The 17,327-nt window shown below is 41.7% G+C and overlaps 1 protein-coding gene across 4 annotated transcripts in view; it reads left to right on the top strand.

Annotated features, from left to right (window-relative positions):
- Positions 1–15,027, top strand: part of FRMD6 (FERM domain containing 6) — a 78,191-nt gene extending 63,164 nt beyond the window's left edge. For all 4 annotated transcript variants that reach the window (XM_043919007.1, XM_043919003.1, XM_043919004.1 and 1 more), the window contains 5 exons: positions 280–454; positions 4,793–5,128; positions 5,860–5,991; positions 10,178–10,269; positions 12,035–15,027. In XM_043919007.1, coding sequence (XP_043774942.1) covers positions 280–454; positions 4,793–5,128; positions 5,860–5,991; positions 10,178–10,269; positions 12,035–12,319 — 1,020 coding nt within the window. In that variant the 3' untranslated portion in view covers positions 12,320–15,027. The remainder of the gene's footprint in view (positions 1–279; positions 455–4,792; positions 5,129–5,859; positions 5,992–10,177; positions 10,270–12,034) is intronic.
- The last annotated feature ends 2,300 nt before the right edge of the window (positions 15,028–17,327 follow it).

The raw sequence follows: 17,327 nt of genomic DNA, 5'->3' as shown, positions 1-17,327 counted from the left end.
GATGGGCCCTTCTCTTCTCCGTTACGTAAATAGCCTGGCCAGCCAGAGAAACCACAAATGGAACCAGAAGACCTTGGCTTGGCACTTCCCTGAATTTTTGGTAATCCTCTATCCTGTGACGTTTTTGAAAGGGAAGACAGTAATATACTCCTCAGGGAACTTTGGATGGAGCTTTAAGCATCTATTTCTGAGTCTGTAGTTTTCCTTACTTAGCAGGAAAGAAAGTGGACCTTGACACATCAGAGACTTGTCCTCCCGACTTGTTCTTTCCCTCCACAGGGTAAGAAGTTTGAGATTCTCCCAGATGGCTTGCCTTCTGCCAGGAAGCTCATCTACTACACAGGGTGCCCCATGCGCTCCAGACATCTTCTGCAGCTCCTGAGCAACAGCCATCGCCTCTACATGAACCTGCAGCCCGTTCTGCGCCACATCCGGAAGCTGGAGGAAAACGAAGGTATCACAAGATCTTGGGCGGGAAGCAGGTGGTACTTTCGCCACCCATGGCCTCTTACTCTACAGCTGCTAAGAACTGGGGCTTTAGTCTCCTGAAGAGTGGGACCTGGGGACCCCCAGCCTCTCCAGGTTCCCAGCAGCATTGCCTTTTCCATCTCAGCAGTCCTGGAAGGCCCACCCACAGCCTGATCAGCATATCTGAGATTATCCCTGCTATTTAACTGTCCTAGCTAACAGTCTCTTTAAAGTTTCTCTGCACTCAACTTGAAAGTCTGGAAAGCCACTGCGTGGAAGCACAGGCTAAGGTTTATCTGCTTACCAGCCTTTATCTGCATCTCAGAGCCTTGTTTATACACTGGTCCACCTAGGGGCTGTTATCTACAGGCTCTCTGAAATCCCTTCCAGTGTGATTATTCCTTATGTTAGAGCGGCAGTAAAGGTGGGCCACAGGGTATCTCCAGCCTCTTGTTGACAACTGGGAAGCCCTTGTCTGGCTCAGCAAGACCAACAAAGACCAACAACGGAGAGAAAAGTTTACAGTTGAGGATCTTGTCAGCCTGTCCTGTCGGGGAGCGGGGGCGGTTTGCTGAGATGCAGAATAGAGCAGTGCATTTGGGGCTTCAGAGTTCTGAGCCATGAGAAGGGCCGGTCTGGTGAGGAGAGGAGGACAGGGTGGAGGCTTCTAGCAGCAGACTTCAACTTCACAGTGTTAGCCTGGTGGTCAGCGCTTTATCCCCTGTGGTCACACGGTACAGCAACTCTAGTTTCACACCCAAAAATGCTACTTTGCATATTTGGTCTTTCAATGTCTTCAATTTTTTTTGCAAACTCATGTTATAGTAATTGTTGGTAATTTGATTGGATTGGATTTGAGGTATTTGCATGAAGTAGGATTCAGATTCATATTAACTTAGGTCCATGTCAGAAGCACATTTTGACTTCTCAGACCTCACTTTTCCTATAGAAACAAAACAAGTAGCTGTCCTCTCTTAACAAACAAAAATCCTTATAGAGGTTTAAACACAACCTGATGGATGTTTCTCAAAAGCTGCCTCTCAATTTAAATGAGGCCCAGTTTGGAGATGCCATTGTAATTTAAGTAGCAATTAGAACATGAATCATTTTCCACTGTCTGCCACCAAACTGCATTTGTCTTTGGAAAGAGTTAGTCTCACTGTCTCGTATATTGGCTTCCCCCGCTGCCAGACTGCCAGTTCTTCCCCATGATGACTCATCAGTATAACAAATGCATGTATCTGTCTGACGCTGACATGAAGATTAGGAATTTAAATGGGCAGAAGCACCAGGAAAGCTTGTGGGAATAGGCGACTTAGGTGCAGAGCCCATCATTTGCCAAGTTGACTTCACTCCTGAATGGCCAGCTCGCAACTTTGGGAAATTCATTTATTCCAGCAGCTCTCTGACCACAACATTTTAGTAAATTCTTGTTTAGGTGACTGTAATGTGAGCCCCTTGGACCCTGAAAGAATTAATAAACCTCCCCTATAGGTTCTAAAGAAAAATTACAAAGAATGTTGAGTTCTTAAGAGGGGAGGGCTTTGTCTGTTATCAAGTGTAGTACCAAGTGCATGTGAGGGCTTATGTGAATGGGGCAGTGAGAATGACAATGGTGCAGATTGGATCTTTGATGTGGGTATGTATAGATACATTTTGCAGATATGGCTTTTTTTTTTTCTTCCACATCTTTACTTTCTTCTGCTTAGAAATCCCTCCAGATCTGAAGAAAACCTGAAACTAAGTTCCTTTGGATTAACTTTGGCCTGAATTCAGTTATTTCACCCACACTTAAGGACTGCAACATTTTAAACAAACAAACAAAAAAAGCTATTAACATTAGCCAAAATCACAGCATGAAAAGAATCTTTATTTTTCTTAATTAGATTTCATCTAGTGTCACCTTGTCTGAAACACTATTTTTGCATTTTATAGTAAAGATGATCACAAGAATCCTATTGTTTTAAAAGAGATGGGTAAAAAATGCTTTCTGTCATTAAAATCTTTTTTCAACTCAGTTTTACTCAATAGCTAGGGCTTATTCTTAGGTTTTATGTCAAGAGGGTGCATTGACTTGCATTATGGTCCAAAATAACACAAAAATTTTGGTTCTGTGGGCTTTTACAACAGATGATTTGCATTGTTGACACCAGTGATTACTAGGGGGTGAGTGGTTGCATTTTGTATTTCTTAGAATAAATTTCAAAATTATTTCAACATTTCCCTCATTTTGTAACTGATTGGTGTGAAACTTCTTAAATGTTTGCAGAAGGTCTAAGAGATCAAAAGCACGATGACGGGCGTAGAAGCCAGCACGTGGAACACCAAGGCTGTGCTGACATGTTGACAGGAAGTAATTCACGCTAGGCTCTTATTAGATAGAAGACAAGTTGGCAAAGTACTTGTTTTCTAGTGACTATGTGTGTGAGTATAGAATAACTAGTTGACTCCTAACCTGTCAGAAATTTGGGAGTAAAAGGGCTATTTTTAAAGATATAGAAAAGTTTTTTTTAATTATTAGAGCCACTGTTACCAGTTTTCTTAGAGCTTAAGACTTTTTTTTTTTTTTAACTTTTTACCCTTCCAAGGGCCATGTGCCTATTGTGTTGAAACTACAACTAGAAAGCATATGGGAATTTTGCAAACCCCTTTTAGCTCTTCATCTCACCTCCTGCTGCCTTAGAAAATAGGACTCATTAGAACCCAGCCTAGCCCTAAAAAGCTGGGCTGTAGATGGATGTACTTTTGTAGCAGTGATGTGTGGTTAGGCCCTGATGTCTGGTTCCATTCTGCCTCACTGTGAGTATGGCTACACACACCTCTTTGCTTCAGCTTGAGTCCTTAGAAGTAACATGAATAGGCTAGAGCCCAGAAATGTACACACCATCATCTCCAAGCATTATTGCCATTTTGCATCCTGGAGTGCATATCTTCTCTTTCTGCTGATGTTCCTTTCTTCTCTGGGGAAGCCTGTGGTGATTATACTTCAGGCTGGATTCAGACATCAAGAGTACAAGTATTTTTAACCAAGAAACAAGACAAATCCATTAGCAGACCCTTGAGAACCCAAATAGTCTAGTTTAGTTAGCAGTTTCTGAAATAGTATCAATTCAACATTCGCCAGGTGCACTCTTCTTTTTAACATTGTTCTGATGTGTTATTTCTCATCAGTATTAAAAATACAAGGCTTTTTCTTTGTTTTAAATTTCTGACCTCAAGCACAAAAATAGTATGTTTGTATCAGTTGTATACCTGTAGCCCAGTTGTAAATTTGTGCCTTTATGTAATGGTTAGTTTAGCATTTGATAAAAGCAACTTTCCAGTATTGTGTCTTTGTCTGCATAATGATCTGCACCAACTTGTTAAATAACAGTTTTATCAGTCAGAGGCTATGTGGGTATAAATCATCAAACCAGAGTGATTACTATGTTTTCTTAATAGATCGTGAAGTCTCATTAGTTCAGCCTAAATGGAGAAAAGCAATCTTAATCCGTGAAAATCTCAGTTCTGGAATTTTTTGAAAGAAATTCTCAGAAAAATAGTTTTATTTTAAATTGTCTTCAACAGAGCTAAGCTAACAATGGACCAAACTGAACAGATGAACAAATTAAATAAGGCAGTTAGCATATGTGTACTTATGAAACCATTTCTATAGCAGAGTTTCTGAAATTGTCTGTGGGGAAGGACCAAATTTTTAAAAACTTCTAATCCGGGGGGCCCTCTGGGTTCCCACCCAGGCCTCCCCGACGGGTCAGGCTCCGGGCGGCCTCTCCGTGAGCAAACCTTCTCACTTGCTCGGTTTGACCACTGTAAGTGCCTGCACTCTGTATCCTATTAATAAATTAAAATAAAGGGGAAAAAAAAAAAAACTTCTAATCCACCGTGCACTGATACTTTTGCAAAGTTCAAAGTCTCATTAGTGGATATCCTGGCAATATCAGATCACTCTGATCTGAAAGTTTCTAAATGCTCAATTCCTAAACTTATTCCACTGTGGACAAATAACAGTTTTCAGACAAGAAGTGGTCTTAGCATCCACATTGAGTAGCATTCTTCTGCAGTGTTTAAAACTTTAAAACTCTTCGAGTAGTCAAATACCTGCCTCAGATCTAATGTACTGGGTTTTATTCATTTTATTCATTTATTTATTCATTCATAGGAACTTCTTACATAGAGTTCCTATCAGAATTATCAGCGCTTTCCAGTCACTCACTTCTGAATGTGAAATTGTACTTGTTCGTGGCCTGATGACTGCCCTGGGCTAACCAACCATTCCTCCTGCCTTGGTTGACTGTAATGACAAGCTGTGTCCCTCACCACACAGAGAAGAAGCAGTACCGGGAGTCTTACATCAGCGACAACCTGGACCTCGACATGGACCAGCTGGAGAAGCGGTCGCGGGCCAGTGGGAGCAGCGCCGGCAGCATGAAGCACAAGCGCCTGTCCCGTCACTCGACCGCCAGCCACAGCAGCTCCCACACCTCGGGCATCGAGGCCGACACCAAGGCCCGGGATGCGGGCCCCGAGGACGCCTACCCCGGCAGTGCCATCCACCGCAAGCTGAAAACCTGCAGCTCCATGACCAGCCACGGCAGCTCCCACACCTCCGGGGTGGAGAGTGGCGGCAAGGACCGGCTGGAGGAGGATTCGCAGGACGACGGTAACCTGCCCCCCAGGCTTTCCAAGCTAACGGTGCTGACCCATCGTCAGGGCCCCTCTGCTTTTCTCTCCCAGTGCTTTCCCCAGTATTGGTTCCATAGGCTTGATGTCGTAATAGAGAAGAGGGCAACACAGCATTGGGTGCTTCACCCTGGGTTAAGGAGATAAGATGAGATCTATAGCCTGTATCAGCATTGGGGTGCATCTTTTTTTATTGTTTTTCTGTTTCAAATAATTGCTGTAGCATTCAGGTTTGGGGAAAAGATATACTTACTTCATTGAGGAAAACTGGAAAACATATGTGTGCTTACTATAGAATTCATATGCATCTCAAATCACGTTGTTAAATGCTCCAGGAGATGGCAGATGTGGGAGACAGAGAGCTTCATGCACTATTCATTCTGTCTTTGTCAACAGTCTGCTTTGGCATGAGCCAAATGACCCATCAGCCTCATCTGGCCCTTTGTCATCACAGCATACTAGTACAGTTTTTCTTAAAGAGAAAGAATAGTTGATAGTCAGGTCATGGCGTTAGCAGACATGTAGATAACACAACAGTCCTGAGAAAAAGAGAAGCAGGATCTTGTCCAGAATTGTCACTGGAATTTCCTATTGTGGAGTCTCATTAGCAAATTTATTTTTACATGTAAATAATTGCATAACCTCCCTCAAGGTGTGGCTATGAATGGTGACCATTTCCTTTCTGTCACTAAATGTCTTTCCCTTCTTCAGAAATAGAGATGTTGGTTGATGACCCCAGAGACCTGGAGCCAATGAATGAAGAGTCCTTGGAAGTCAGCCCAGACATGTGCATCTACATCACAGAGGACATGCTCCTGTCACGGAAGCTGAACGGACACTCCGGTGAGCTCCCGCAGAAAGGACCTCTCCTTCCCCAGGGGGTGGTCCTGGACTGGGAAGCAGGCACCCAGGAAAATAGAAGGGTGGGTTGGGGGCTCCACGTCAGTGTCATAGCGGTGGGATCGAGTGCCTTCTGCGGAGGAAAAGGAAAGGGAAGCTGGAGAAGCACTCAGCATTGGAATTAGCATCCTCTTCCTCATGCTTTGGACAAAGCTGTGTAATTGGGTTTTATCTTTCTTTCTTTGCTTTTTTAAATGATAATCAGAGAGTTATGTGATGTATCTGTTAAGAGGCTTGGAGACCCTTCAAACTGGCCTCCTCCTTTCCATAGACAAGAAAACCTATGGATTAGAGAGGACAGATGCTATGTGGCTGAAAACAGTAGTCAGGCCTTCAGGTTTTCTTTGTTTTCCCCCCGTACTCTATTGTATGGACTTCCCGGGTAGCACAGTTGATAAAGAATCTGCCTGCCAGTGCAGGAGACGTAAGAGATGTGGGTCCGATCCATGGGTCAGGAAGATCCCCTGGAAGAGGAAATAGCAACCCACTCCATTATTCTTACCTGGAAAATCTCACGGACAGAGGAGCCTGGCGGGCTTCAGTCCAAGGGGGTCACAAAAGAGTTGGACACAACTGAGCGTGCACACACACACACACACACACACACACACACACACTATATCATATAGGGTGTAGGAATCTGGAGAAAAAGTGTTGAAAAAGTGTTAAAAAAGTTGGCGTAAAAAAAACTCTTAAATTCTATATTTGATGGCATCTTTAAATGTATTCACTATAACCCTTTTTATAGAGTTATATAATAATATATATATTTCTCTCAAATGAAAGTTGGCATCTTAAAAAAAAAGTAGGTTTTTTTTAAAAAACCTCAGACTTGTAATTGCTTTTGTCACATGTCATGAATTAGTCTCTGTTCTTTAAAGAAAATGCCTTTGGAGCCAGCACTGTCGAAATGACTTCAGTGCTCGTGTCTTGCCGCTGAAAGCACTGCCTGAGTGAGAGATCCTCCTTTGGCTGCAGTGACCTGGCATTGCCCTGTCATGACCCACAACTTCTGATTGTGATCCTCTGCCATGCATCAGGGGCAGGGAATTAGTGATGAAAAGGTTAACAGACACAGCCTTTGTCATTCTGGCAGTTCTCTAAAGAGTAAGAGGAACCTTTGATGGCAGAATTCCACTTGCTAACCTAGCAGAACCATGGCCGTCAGAAGCTTAGCCAGAAACAGACCTGCCCATGATCACTGAGAATCACCCTGAGCAACAGAGACCCGAGAGGCTGATTGCTGTGGCCATGCTCAGAGTTCTTGTACCAGACTTTGCCCCTTTTTGTCCATTTACTTTATTATGTTGAATTTTTTCCTTACAAATATGTTTTAATATATATATACCACATTATAGCTGTATAGAGAGCATGTCATCACTCACTGTGTGTGTGTGTTTGTGTAAAGAAAATTGTCTAAAGTGGGCCTCTGGGAAGGGGAGATGAGGCAAGCAGACTTTTCCTTTCTGTTTTTTTATTTCTGTTTGATTTTTATAGAATTAATTTTGTAATTTTAATTTTAAAATTTAAACAAATAAGATGGCTTTTGAAAAGATTTATATATAAAAATGTGTATTGAAATGTCAAATATAATAGCAAAAAGAAAAAAGAAACTAAATTTTAACAATGAGTAAAGTTATGTTCTGTTCATGAAAGTGGAATATTATAAAGCCGTTCAATAATGAGATTTTCTTTCAGAGGATACTTAATAATATAAGAAACACAGGTAAGAAAAACAGTATAAATTGTTTAAATAGCATGATCTCAGATTATAAAAATGTTTATACATATATGATAAAAATATTAGTAGCCTTTTCACTGGATGATGGGGTTATGGATGTTTTTATTTTCTTCCTTGCATCATCCTTGTTTGCCAAAATCTCTACAATCTGAGCCTTTAAACATTGTTTTAAAAACACAGAGCTAGGATTGAGTGGTGATGTAGTGTACTGCTCTGTCCTCCATTCTTATGGAAGTTGGCAGGAGCTGGTTCAATGTTCTGATCATCAGGCTTGATGCTGAGTTTTCTAGTGCTGGTTCTGGGTTTTAGAGCAGATGATTTACAGGCAACTAAGGACACATTTGGGCTCCCCTCGCGGCTCAGTCAGTAAAGAATCCGCCTGTTTATGCAGGAGACCTGTGTTCAATCCCTGGGTTGGGAAGATCCCCTGGAGAAGAAAATGGCTACCTATTCCATTATTCTTGCCTGGAGAATTCCATGGACAGAGGAACCTAGCAGGCTATAGTGCATGGGGTCACAAAGAGTCAGCCACGACTGAGCGACTAACACACACACACGGGCACATTTACGAGGAAATCCAAAAGGAACCATATCAAGTGCCAATCAGTACCCTGGTCCACATCTTCTTCCTGTGAAGATTCACTCAAAAGTTTAATGCTGGGACTTCCTGGTGGTGCAGTGGTTAAGAACCCGCTGATTGACATGAGTTATATCTCTGGTCTGGGAACTAGGAGCCCATATGCCACAGGGCAGCTAAGCCTGTGCACCCTAGAGCCTGTTCTGGGCAACAAGAGAAACTACTGCTATGAGAAGCCCACACACCACAACTTGACAATAGCCCCCTGTCAATACAATTAGAGAAACCCTGCACAAAATATCAAAGACCCAGCACAGCCATAAATAAGTAAAAATAAATTTTTTTAATTTAATGCTTTTTAAAAGATTATGACCTTTCTAGAGAAAGATCTTCTGCTCAGGCAGTTGGTACCAACCCCAAAAACATGAGTGTCATCTGAGAATAAACTGTCTACATATAAGCCGAGGAATGTATGTATATCATTTTTTAATTGAACTAATCATCAAACACTTAATACATGCCAGACACTGAATTATCATGAGACCCTTTTAAAGAGAGAGAATACAAAAAGTCATTTCTATGGATTACTAGCAGTGGCTGAATAAAAATCATCTTACTTAATCAAGGTTCTTTTTTTTAATCGGGTGGAAAGGTACTTAAGCCAATTTAGCCTTAAGGCTCTGGGACTTGACTATCACTTGCTCCATCTGTTGGCAAGAAACATGAGTGGTCTTCACTTACATCACCAGTTCTTGTTGACAGTTTTACCTCCTTAAACATTTTTTTCTGGATGCTTTATTCCTACGCCACAGTCCCTTAGGGAAGTTTTAGCCCTGGATTTCTGTTTCTAAAATACCATCAGGCCCCCTGAGCCCTCAGTGACAAGGGGCTCTGGTGATCTCAGAGGTCCAGAGCTGACTTCTCACTGTAGCCTCCCATTTTTGGTGTCAGGCCAGTAAAACCTGATGCAGGAGGCCTGTGCCGTGGCCCTGTCTTCCCAGAGGAACCTCCGGAACGGAGTGTGTTCCACGTGCAGGCCCCGGACCTCGCGTTGTGGGTGTTTGCTCTTCAGTTGGATGGGTGCTGTCCTCAACCCCACTTGTAAGAGGACGCTGGCCAGGACACACAGGTCCTTACTTGCCTGGACCCAGTTCCCATCCATTTACCCGCTGCTCATTTAAGCAGAACCAAGCCTAGAGGCTGCGTCACTGTTCAGAGAGTTATATTCAAAGTCAGTGTTGTATGGAGAGTAGGGGAGCTTTAGTGATATAGTAAAGAAACCACTTTCACCTTCAGCCTTTGTTTTTGTTTCTAACTGCATCCTCAACAGCTTAATCAGCAGTTTGTTTTAGAGAATGCAGTTTTTAACCTCCATGCTATGCTTTAACCCTCCATGGATCTCACCACTCCCTGCAACACAAGGAGTGGTTGTGATCCATGCCTGTCGTCTGCCACCAAAGGGCCACAGGGAGATTCATCAGCACTGGCTAATATTTGCACTTTAGTTCTTGGTAGTAGGGTTGCTCAGTGGTAAGGAATCTGCCTACATTGCAGAAGACACAGAAGACCCAATTCAATCCCTGGGCCGGGAAGATCCCCTGGAGAAGGGCACAGCAACCCACTCCAGTATTCTTGCTTGGAGAATCCCCATGGACAGAGGAGCCTGGCGGGCTACAGCCCGTGGGGTCACAGAGAGTCAGACACAACGGAAGTGACTGAGCATTAGCACACAGTAGTTCATGTCAGATGTGTGGCAAGAAGGGTAAATAATTTGAGGTCTTCACTGGTTTTTCCTCTGTGTTTTACTTTAGGATTGATTGTGAAAGAAATCGGTTCTTCCACCTCCAGCTCCTCAGAGACGGTAGTCAAACTGCGTGGCCAGAGCACCGATTCTCTTCCACAGGTAGGGAGGAGATGGAAAACTTAAATCAGGAGCTGAAGTTATAGACAGTTTTAAATAGGGGCTTACATTTATAATTATGTAAGTGAGCAGAAATTTAAAGCCTTCAGGAAATAATTCCTAGTAGATACATACTTTCTAGTTTTAGTCTGAATTTATTTCCGTTTATTTGCTCGTTGCATTTCTCTTGGAGTGGGATTTTTATTTGGATGAACTGTGTACTTTGTTTCATACTTCCCATGGGTGAGAAGCCTCTGGTCTTTAGGTTTCAGGTTAACTCTGTGCGTGTGTGTGTATCAACAACTGGGAGAGTAATTTTCTTGTCAGGTATGTTGTGACAGAAGTGTTCCCACACAGTTAATTATTCCATTCAGTTTGAATTTTCAAACTGTGCTAAGCTAGAGTATTTGATAACCTGTAATCACTGGTTAGACGATTAAGCTATCAGAAGATACAGACAAATTAAAATACTCTGAAACTCACTGTTGCAGGATTTGGATGGAATCTACAACTGATACTCACCTCTGACTTCTGAGCACTCTCTTTCTCTCTCCTTGTATGCCGTCTGTCTTGGGTGCTCTGTGGATCTCTTGTTTCCTTCATGATGATGAGGAGCACAAGGTCCAGGGTCAAACTGCCTCAGTTTGCACCCCACCCCTGCCACTCAATGTTTCTCTTACTGTACATGAACATTGGTGGGGCACAGCTAAGGATCCGATTCTACACCCATAAGATGGGGAGATGGGTGCCTGCCTTGATGCTTTGTGGCGATGACCTGATGAATTGTGTGTGAAAGTTTTTGTGGATCCTCAGAAGACACCATCAGTACGAGGATCATCACCTTTGGGGGGCTCTCAGATATGGCAGCTCCAAGTAAATAGTTGTTGGGCTCAGACTCTGTTCTCTTTTGCTGGTAGCAAAAGTGATATCTTATCCTTAACAAGGCTGGCCTTTGTGGTTTCAGCAGCAAAAATAGGTTATTAGAGCTGTAATGGCTCGTTTCCATAGGTAACCCGTTAAGGATCTTCTATTCATGTAATTACTGGAACCATTTTTTAACCTGCTTATATTTTCAGCCGGTACCACCTCTTGGGATAATGAGTTTGGAAAGTCTGTAACCTGCTGTGTGCACCATTTGGCAGAGGACAGCCTCTTGCAGTGTTTAGGAGCAACCTCTTCATCCTGGGGCTGCCTCCCAACCTTTTCTACACCAAGAACACTTCATGTTATTTTTCTACCCAAGAATTCTAGCTTTTTAAAAAAATAGTGTTTTAAATTGTGTTTCTTGAGTAATAATTGGTTTTCCCATCTCGTATTAAAAGAATAACAGACCTCAGCACAAGAGTATTGCTATGCTGAATTGCCATATCCTCATGGAAAAGCAAAGAAACAGTACCTTTACCTCTGCAATCTGATTTTAGGAGAACTGCCTGGTTTCTGAGACGCTGGAGACAGTTGGATTCATGTTGCATTGACTTCTCTGAGTCTTGGGTTATTCTTCTAGGGAATGGGTGGGTAAGATCATTGAGTTCCTGTAACTCATAATAATGGCTCAGGAAATGTTAGCTGCTGTTATTGGTGGTAGTAGCATTTTTTCCTCACAGGGTTTCAGGGCCCAGAAAGCACAGATTGGAAGCCACCCTCTAACAGCTAAGGATTCCTTAACATTTTCTGATTTAGCAGCTTTTCTCTGTGCAAAGTACAGAGTGCTGAACTTTCACATTGGTCTATACTCTTAAAGTCGTTTCAACCTTCCCTTGTCTTGTAGACTATATGTCGAAAACCAAAGACCTCCACCGATCGACATAGCTTGAGCCTCGATGACATCAGACTGTACCAGAAGGACTTCTTGCGCATTGCAGGACTGTGTCAGGACACTGCTCAGAGTTACACCTTTGGGTGTGGCCATGAACTGGATGAGGAAGGCCTCTACTGCAGCAGCTGCTTGGCTCAGCAGTGTGTCAACATCCAAGATGCTTTTCCAGTCAAAAGAACCAGCAAATACTTCTCTCTGGATCTCACCCACGATGAAGTTCCAGAGTTTGTTGTTTAAAGGACCTCTGCCTGCAGCTGTCTGGACAGCCTGCTGCTTGCTAGAGGCTGTGAAAGCCATGGGTTCTTTCTTTACCTATTACTTGTGCCATATTTTCTTCACCCCAGACATATCTTTTTCTTTATAATAGTTGTGATGGAAATAAAAGCCGTGGGACAGTTGCACTTTAAGTATTACACAGGAGGAAAAGGACTACAGAGAATGTATAGCAAGACAAGTGCCCGGAAGTTCACTGATCCTTTGAAAGGAAATGTGCTTTACTGGTTACCAAACCTTCAGGATATCAGACTGCGGTGTGTGTGTTCATTGTTTTGTTTTCCAGTTCAATTACGTGTAACATCACTTTTTTTAATCATGTGAAAGATGTTGTTGTGTTTCTTTGTTTGCTTGTATGTTTTTTTCCTACCACTCCCTCATGAAATGCTGGTGGTTTGAGGGAGGAGAGAGAGAAGAGGCTCTCATCTTTTTAAGAGAGAGACAGTTGCCCAGTCATAGCCATTGCCACCCCGCTGGGGCTGTCCCAAAGTGAACAGGAATGAAGCAGTCGAATCAAGTGGTTCCAGCACGCCAAAGATGCATCATCACAGAAGTGCAGCCCAAGGTCAACAAGATGTGAATCAAGCAATAACCAAAAGATGGTGCGGTGAGGCCTGTGACTGCTTCACGCTGGTGAAGTGCCACGTCCTTCTCCTGCTCTTCCAGAAAGCTCTAGGACTTAGCCGAGTCCCTTGTCCAAGTAACAGATTGGTTGTGTTCATGCCACAATTAATTTTGTGGAGTTTCCAAAACCAGTTTCTGTTAAAACTGTAGAAATGTTTTAGAATATGTTTATACTTGGTGGTTTGTTTTTTTGAATCAAGAATAAATTATGGTAATGTTGGTTTCTGCCTAACCAAAATACCCCAACTATACATATATGTGATACATATATAAATACATAAGATTGTGTGTTTATATGTGTCTGAAGCTTACCACCTTTTCATCTATGAAAGATAGACAGCTCCCATATCTGTCTTACATACATGGTCTTTCTTGTTTGGTGCAGAGGATGTTTGGTGTCACTGAATGAATGATGCCTACAGACAATCAGCTGATAGATACACAGTTAAGAATGACTATTTTCTCATGGGTCTTTTGCCATAGTTCTCAACCCTGGTTGCATCATGGAATTATCTGGGGAGCTTTGAAAAAACTAACAATGTCTGGGTACCACCTCAGATGAATTAAATCAGTGTCTTGTGGTGAGACCCAGGTGAAAATTGCCTTTTCTTTTGAAGTTTCCAGATGGAGCTAGTATGTAACAGGATTGAAAACCACCAATCCCGAGGATGTCTTTTTCATTAGCTTTGACGTATATAGAAAGTGTTAGTGTTTGAGAAAAGGTCATTTTTAGGACAGTTCCTGCCACTGCTGTTAGGATATATAATAAAATCAAGTCAGGAGCGTGAACTTACTCACCTACAGATGTACGGTAACAGTGTTGCTTGCACTTCAGGAAAGTACTTTAGCACAATGTCTTTCTATGAGATGTTTTTAATGATTTCATATATTTACAACATTTGTTTACCATATTTTGATATACCATTTTTTCTATCTACCAAGTTTTATTAAAAAAACTATATTATTTTCTAAAGAAACAGTCATATTTTTATACAAAATTAAGTTTTCAGGTAACAAAGAAATAGTCTTAGGGTACAGCAGAACCTACAGTGTTCCCCATGGATGGGGGTCAGTATTATAAACACGTGGAGAATGAGAACAAGCTCTACCTGCGTTGCCCCTCACATTTTTCCCCCATGTGGATATGAAAGGGCAGCGGGTACACACAAGTCTGGTCAACTTGGTTTAACTTGACACTTTAAAAGGAAAAAAATTTTACAGAGTGCTATAGTCAGGAAATTATTTTGCTTTTATCAAATGTTTGAAAGAACCAAAGTTTCAGATATCAGAATGTATTAAAGTGTCTCAAACTTTGTATATAAAAGGATGAAAGTATGAAAGGATCATCTAATGACTGTTACTTGTAAGTCATTAAATAATCTACCATTTCTTATAGATGCTTAAGAGACAAATTCTGATGAAGTTTGACCCTAAAAAGCCCAGATCATAAATGTGGTGCATTTCCTTAGCTCTTAGTGTTTCTTGTTTAAACATCAAAAAAAAAAAAATTTAATTAAGTACATAATGCTTTATACTTTTATTTTCTCTCTACTTCAAACAGAATCAGGCCTTTAGGGTTTTGCCAGCATCGTTAGTGGTTTTGCACACCCTCTTTCTAATTGGATTTATGAATAGTCTTGTGGGTTTTCAAAAATGAGACATGCTAAGGACATTTTTGCTTTTTGATCCATTGCAGCAGAATTATATATATGTATATGAAAATCCATTTTGAATATCTACATTTTTGTATTTGGAAATTGTTTTAAAAAATAAAGGAAAAGTATAAACCTGGTATTTATTCTGCATTTGTTAATATCCATTGCTAGTCAGTATACCAGTTTGGTATATATTGCCTCTACACGTCTGCATTTGTATTTGCAACAATGAACTTTATATCTGCATAAATTGTAAATAATCCTTTCTGTGAAAGGATCATCATGTTAAGATGATACCAAAAGTGTGTTTAAAAAAACTGCATTATTTTGTAATTATTCTTATAAGGATTTCATGGTAAGATTAGCAGTCAATAAAGTTACTTTTTATTTGTCTTTGAAGTGCCTTTTTAAAAATTATTATTAGAGTTCTCCGTTATGCAAGAGTGACCGTTCTCTTTATGTTCTTCTTTCCTATAATAGCGCACGTTTAAGGACAACCTGATAGAATTCTGAGCAAAGTAGCCCTTGTGTTGATGCTAATAGCTGAAGCCAAGCCCTGCTGTGTGCCAGAGCCTGCTCCACGTGTGTCAGAAGCTCACGTGCTAACTGTTGAATCCTCGTATTCCCGTAAGGCAGGTACTGTTATTCTTCTGAAGTTAGAGATGAAGGAAACACAGTTCCCAGGGGCTCACGGGGGTGGCAGTCAGCCACTGTTCAGTCCCAAAGTGTGGGGCGTGAAGGTCTCCACTTCTTTATTTTCATTTTTTTTAAATAACTACATTAACTTTTGCCCATTCAACCATCATTACTGGAATGTTCTAGTTTCAGAAAAATGAGTGGTTGCATTTAAAAACATGCATTCACAGATCGAATATGAGGGTAGCATGGCATAAAGCATAGCGCCCAGAGCTTAGAGTCAGTAGACAGGATTCTGTAAAGCCTGGCTCACCTCCTAAAGGAGAATCCAGTGTCTTGTCTTTGCTCCAGCTTTCTTGGCTATAAAACAGCAATAATTCAAAGGACTGTTGCAGATTAAATACAGTAATGGGTATAATACGCCCCTGATGACTAGGGTGGGAGAGAGGAGAGTTCTCAGATCTTCTAACAAACATTTAATTTCTGTAGAATTGAGTCATTTGATCATTTTGAAGCAAACAGTACAAAAACAAACTCTCCAGTGGGGTGTCATTCACGAACTTTGCAGCATATCTGGTAAGTTGTAAGTTGGAGGCAAGGGGAGAAAATATATGGGCACTGTCTGTGTGTCTGATATTACACACATATCTAATCCTCACAACTCTTCAAGGTGTTGTCACCCACATTGTGCAGCTGAGGAAATGGTTCAATTTGCCCAAGATCCTGTAGGTAGTAAGTGACAGAGCAAAGTTTTCAACCTAAATTTGTCTCCAAAACCTTTGCTTTTTTTTTTTTACTGCATACACCATGTTACCCACTTAAGAGAAAGCTCAGAATCTAATAGGAAGAACAAAATTACAATTTTGATAATGTGATAAATGGAATTTATTTGTTCACAAACTTTTTTTTTTTTTTTGAGCACCCACTGTCTGCCAAACATATATAAGGCTTAATCAGACATTGCTTGGCACAGACAGTGAAGACCTCGGAGATGGGAGTGGGAGGTGGGAAGAGCAGAGAAGATTTATTCAGAGGAGTCTTGAATGGAGACTTCTGGCAGAATGGGTGAGGTGCAAGCTGGCCTTAGAAGCTGGAGACAGCAGTGCTCATTCAGGGACCTGGAAGGGGCCCTTTAACTCGGGTAATGACCCCTCAGCCTACTTGTGAGAGGCTTTGAATGCCCAAATGAAGACACTTGAGTGTTTGCACAGCAGAGAGCCACTGGAGGGGGTTATAAGAAGAGAGACGTGTCTGGGGTTTGAGAGAAATAATGGAAACAGTGCAGGTAGCAGTGAAGACTAGGGAGAAGATGAGGATTTGAATTAAGAATGTGGCAGCAGGCAGGAAAAAGAAAAGATTCAAAAGCTACATAGGAAGCAGGATAGCAGAATTTTCTCTCTGTGTGTCCCTCTCACACACACACAGAGTTGTCACCTCCAAAGCTAAAAACTGGAGAAACAGGCAATTTTGCCATACTTGGCAATAATCTTGAGAGGACTGTAGAGTTAATTACTGCTTTATATGATGAACTAAAATCTACTCTGCATGAATACTTTGAAAATTGACACAATGGCTTCAATCAACTACTCTAGTCTCCAGCAGTGGTTCTCAGCCTTGATTGCACATTAGAATGACCTGGAGAACAATGCCTGGGGCCCAGACCAGAGCTGCTAATTTATTGGGTATGGGGTGGGCATGGTGCTGCTAAAAGTTCTGCAAGTGATGCTAATGTGCATCAGGGTTGCAACCCAGTGGTCTATAGATAAGCCCAAGCAATATGGACCACAGTTATCTGCTCCTGAACTGTGATCCCCACTTGAGATGGTGTGTTGCATTTTGTGAGAGCGACATTGATTTCTTTTTGCCAACGTAGCTGTCAAGGAGTGAACCCGTTTTCAAGTGAAGTACTGAACCCATTTCAGAAAGTCTGAATGCACCCACATCCTAGAGCCCTGGGTGTTATATACATATGAATGACTGACTAAGTATGAGGGTGGAGGTTATATGAATACCAGGAAGATATTTTAAAATCTCCTCCCTGTCACTGTTTTATTTGC

This window comes from Cervus elaphus, chromosome 12 (assembly GCF_910594005.1).
Source record: "Cervus elaphus chromosome 12, mCerEla1.1, whole genome shotgun sequence".
NCBI lineage: Eukaryota > Metazoa > Chordata > Mammalia > Artiodactyla > Cervidae > Cervus > Cervus elaphus.
The sequence above is the reverse complement of the archived record's forward strand: the minus strand, read 5'-3'. Positions and strand labels throughout refer to the sequence as shown.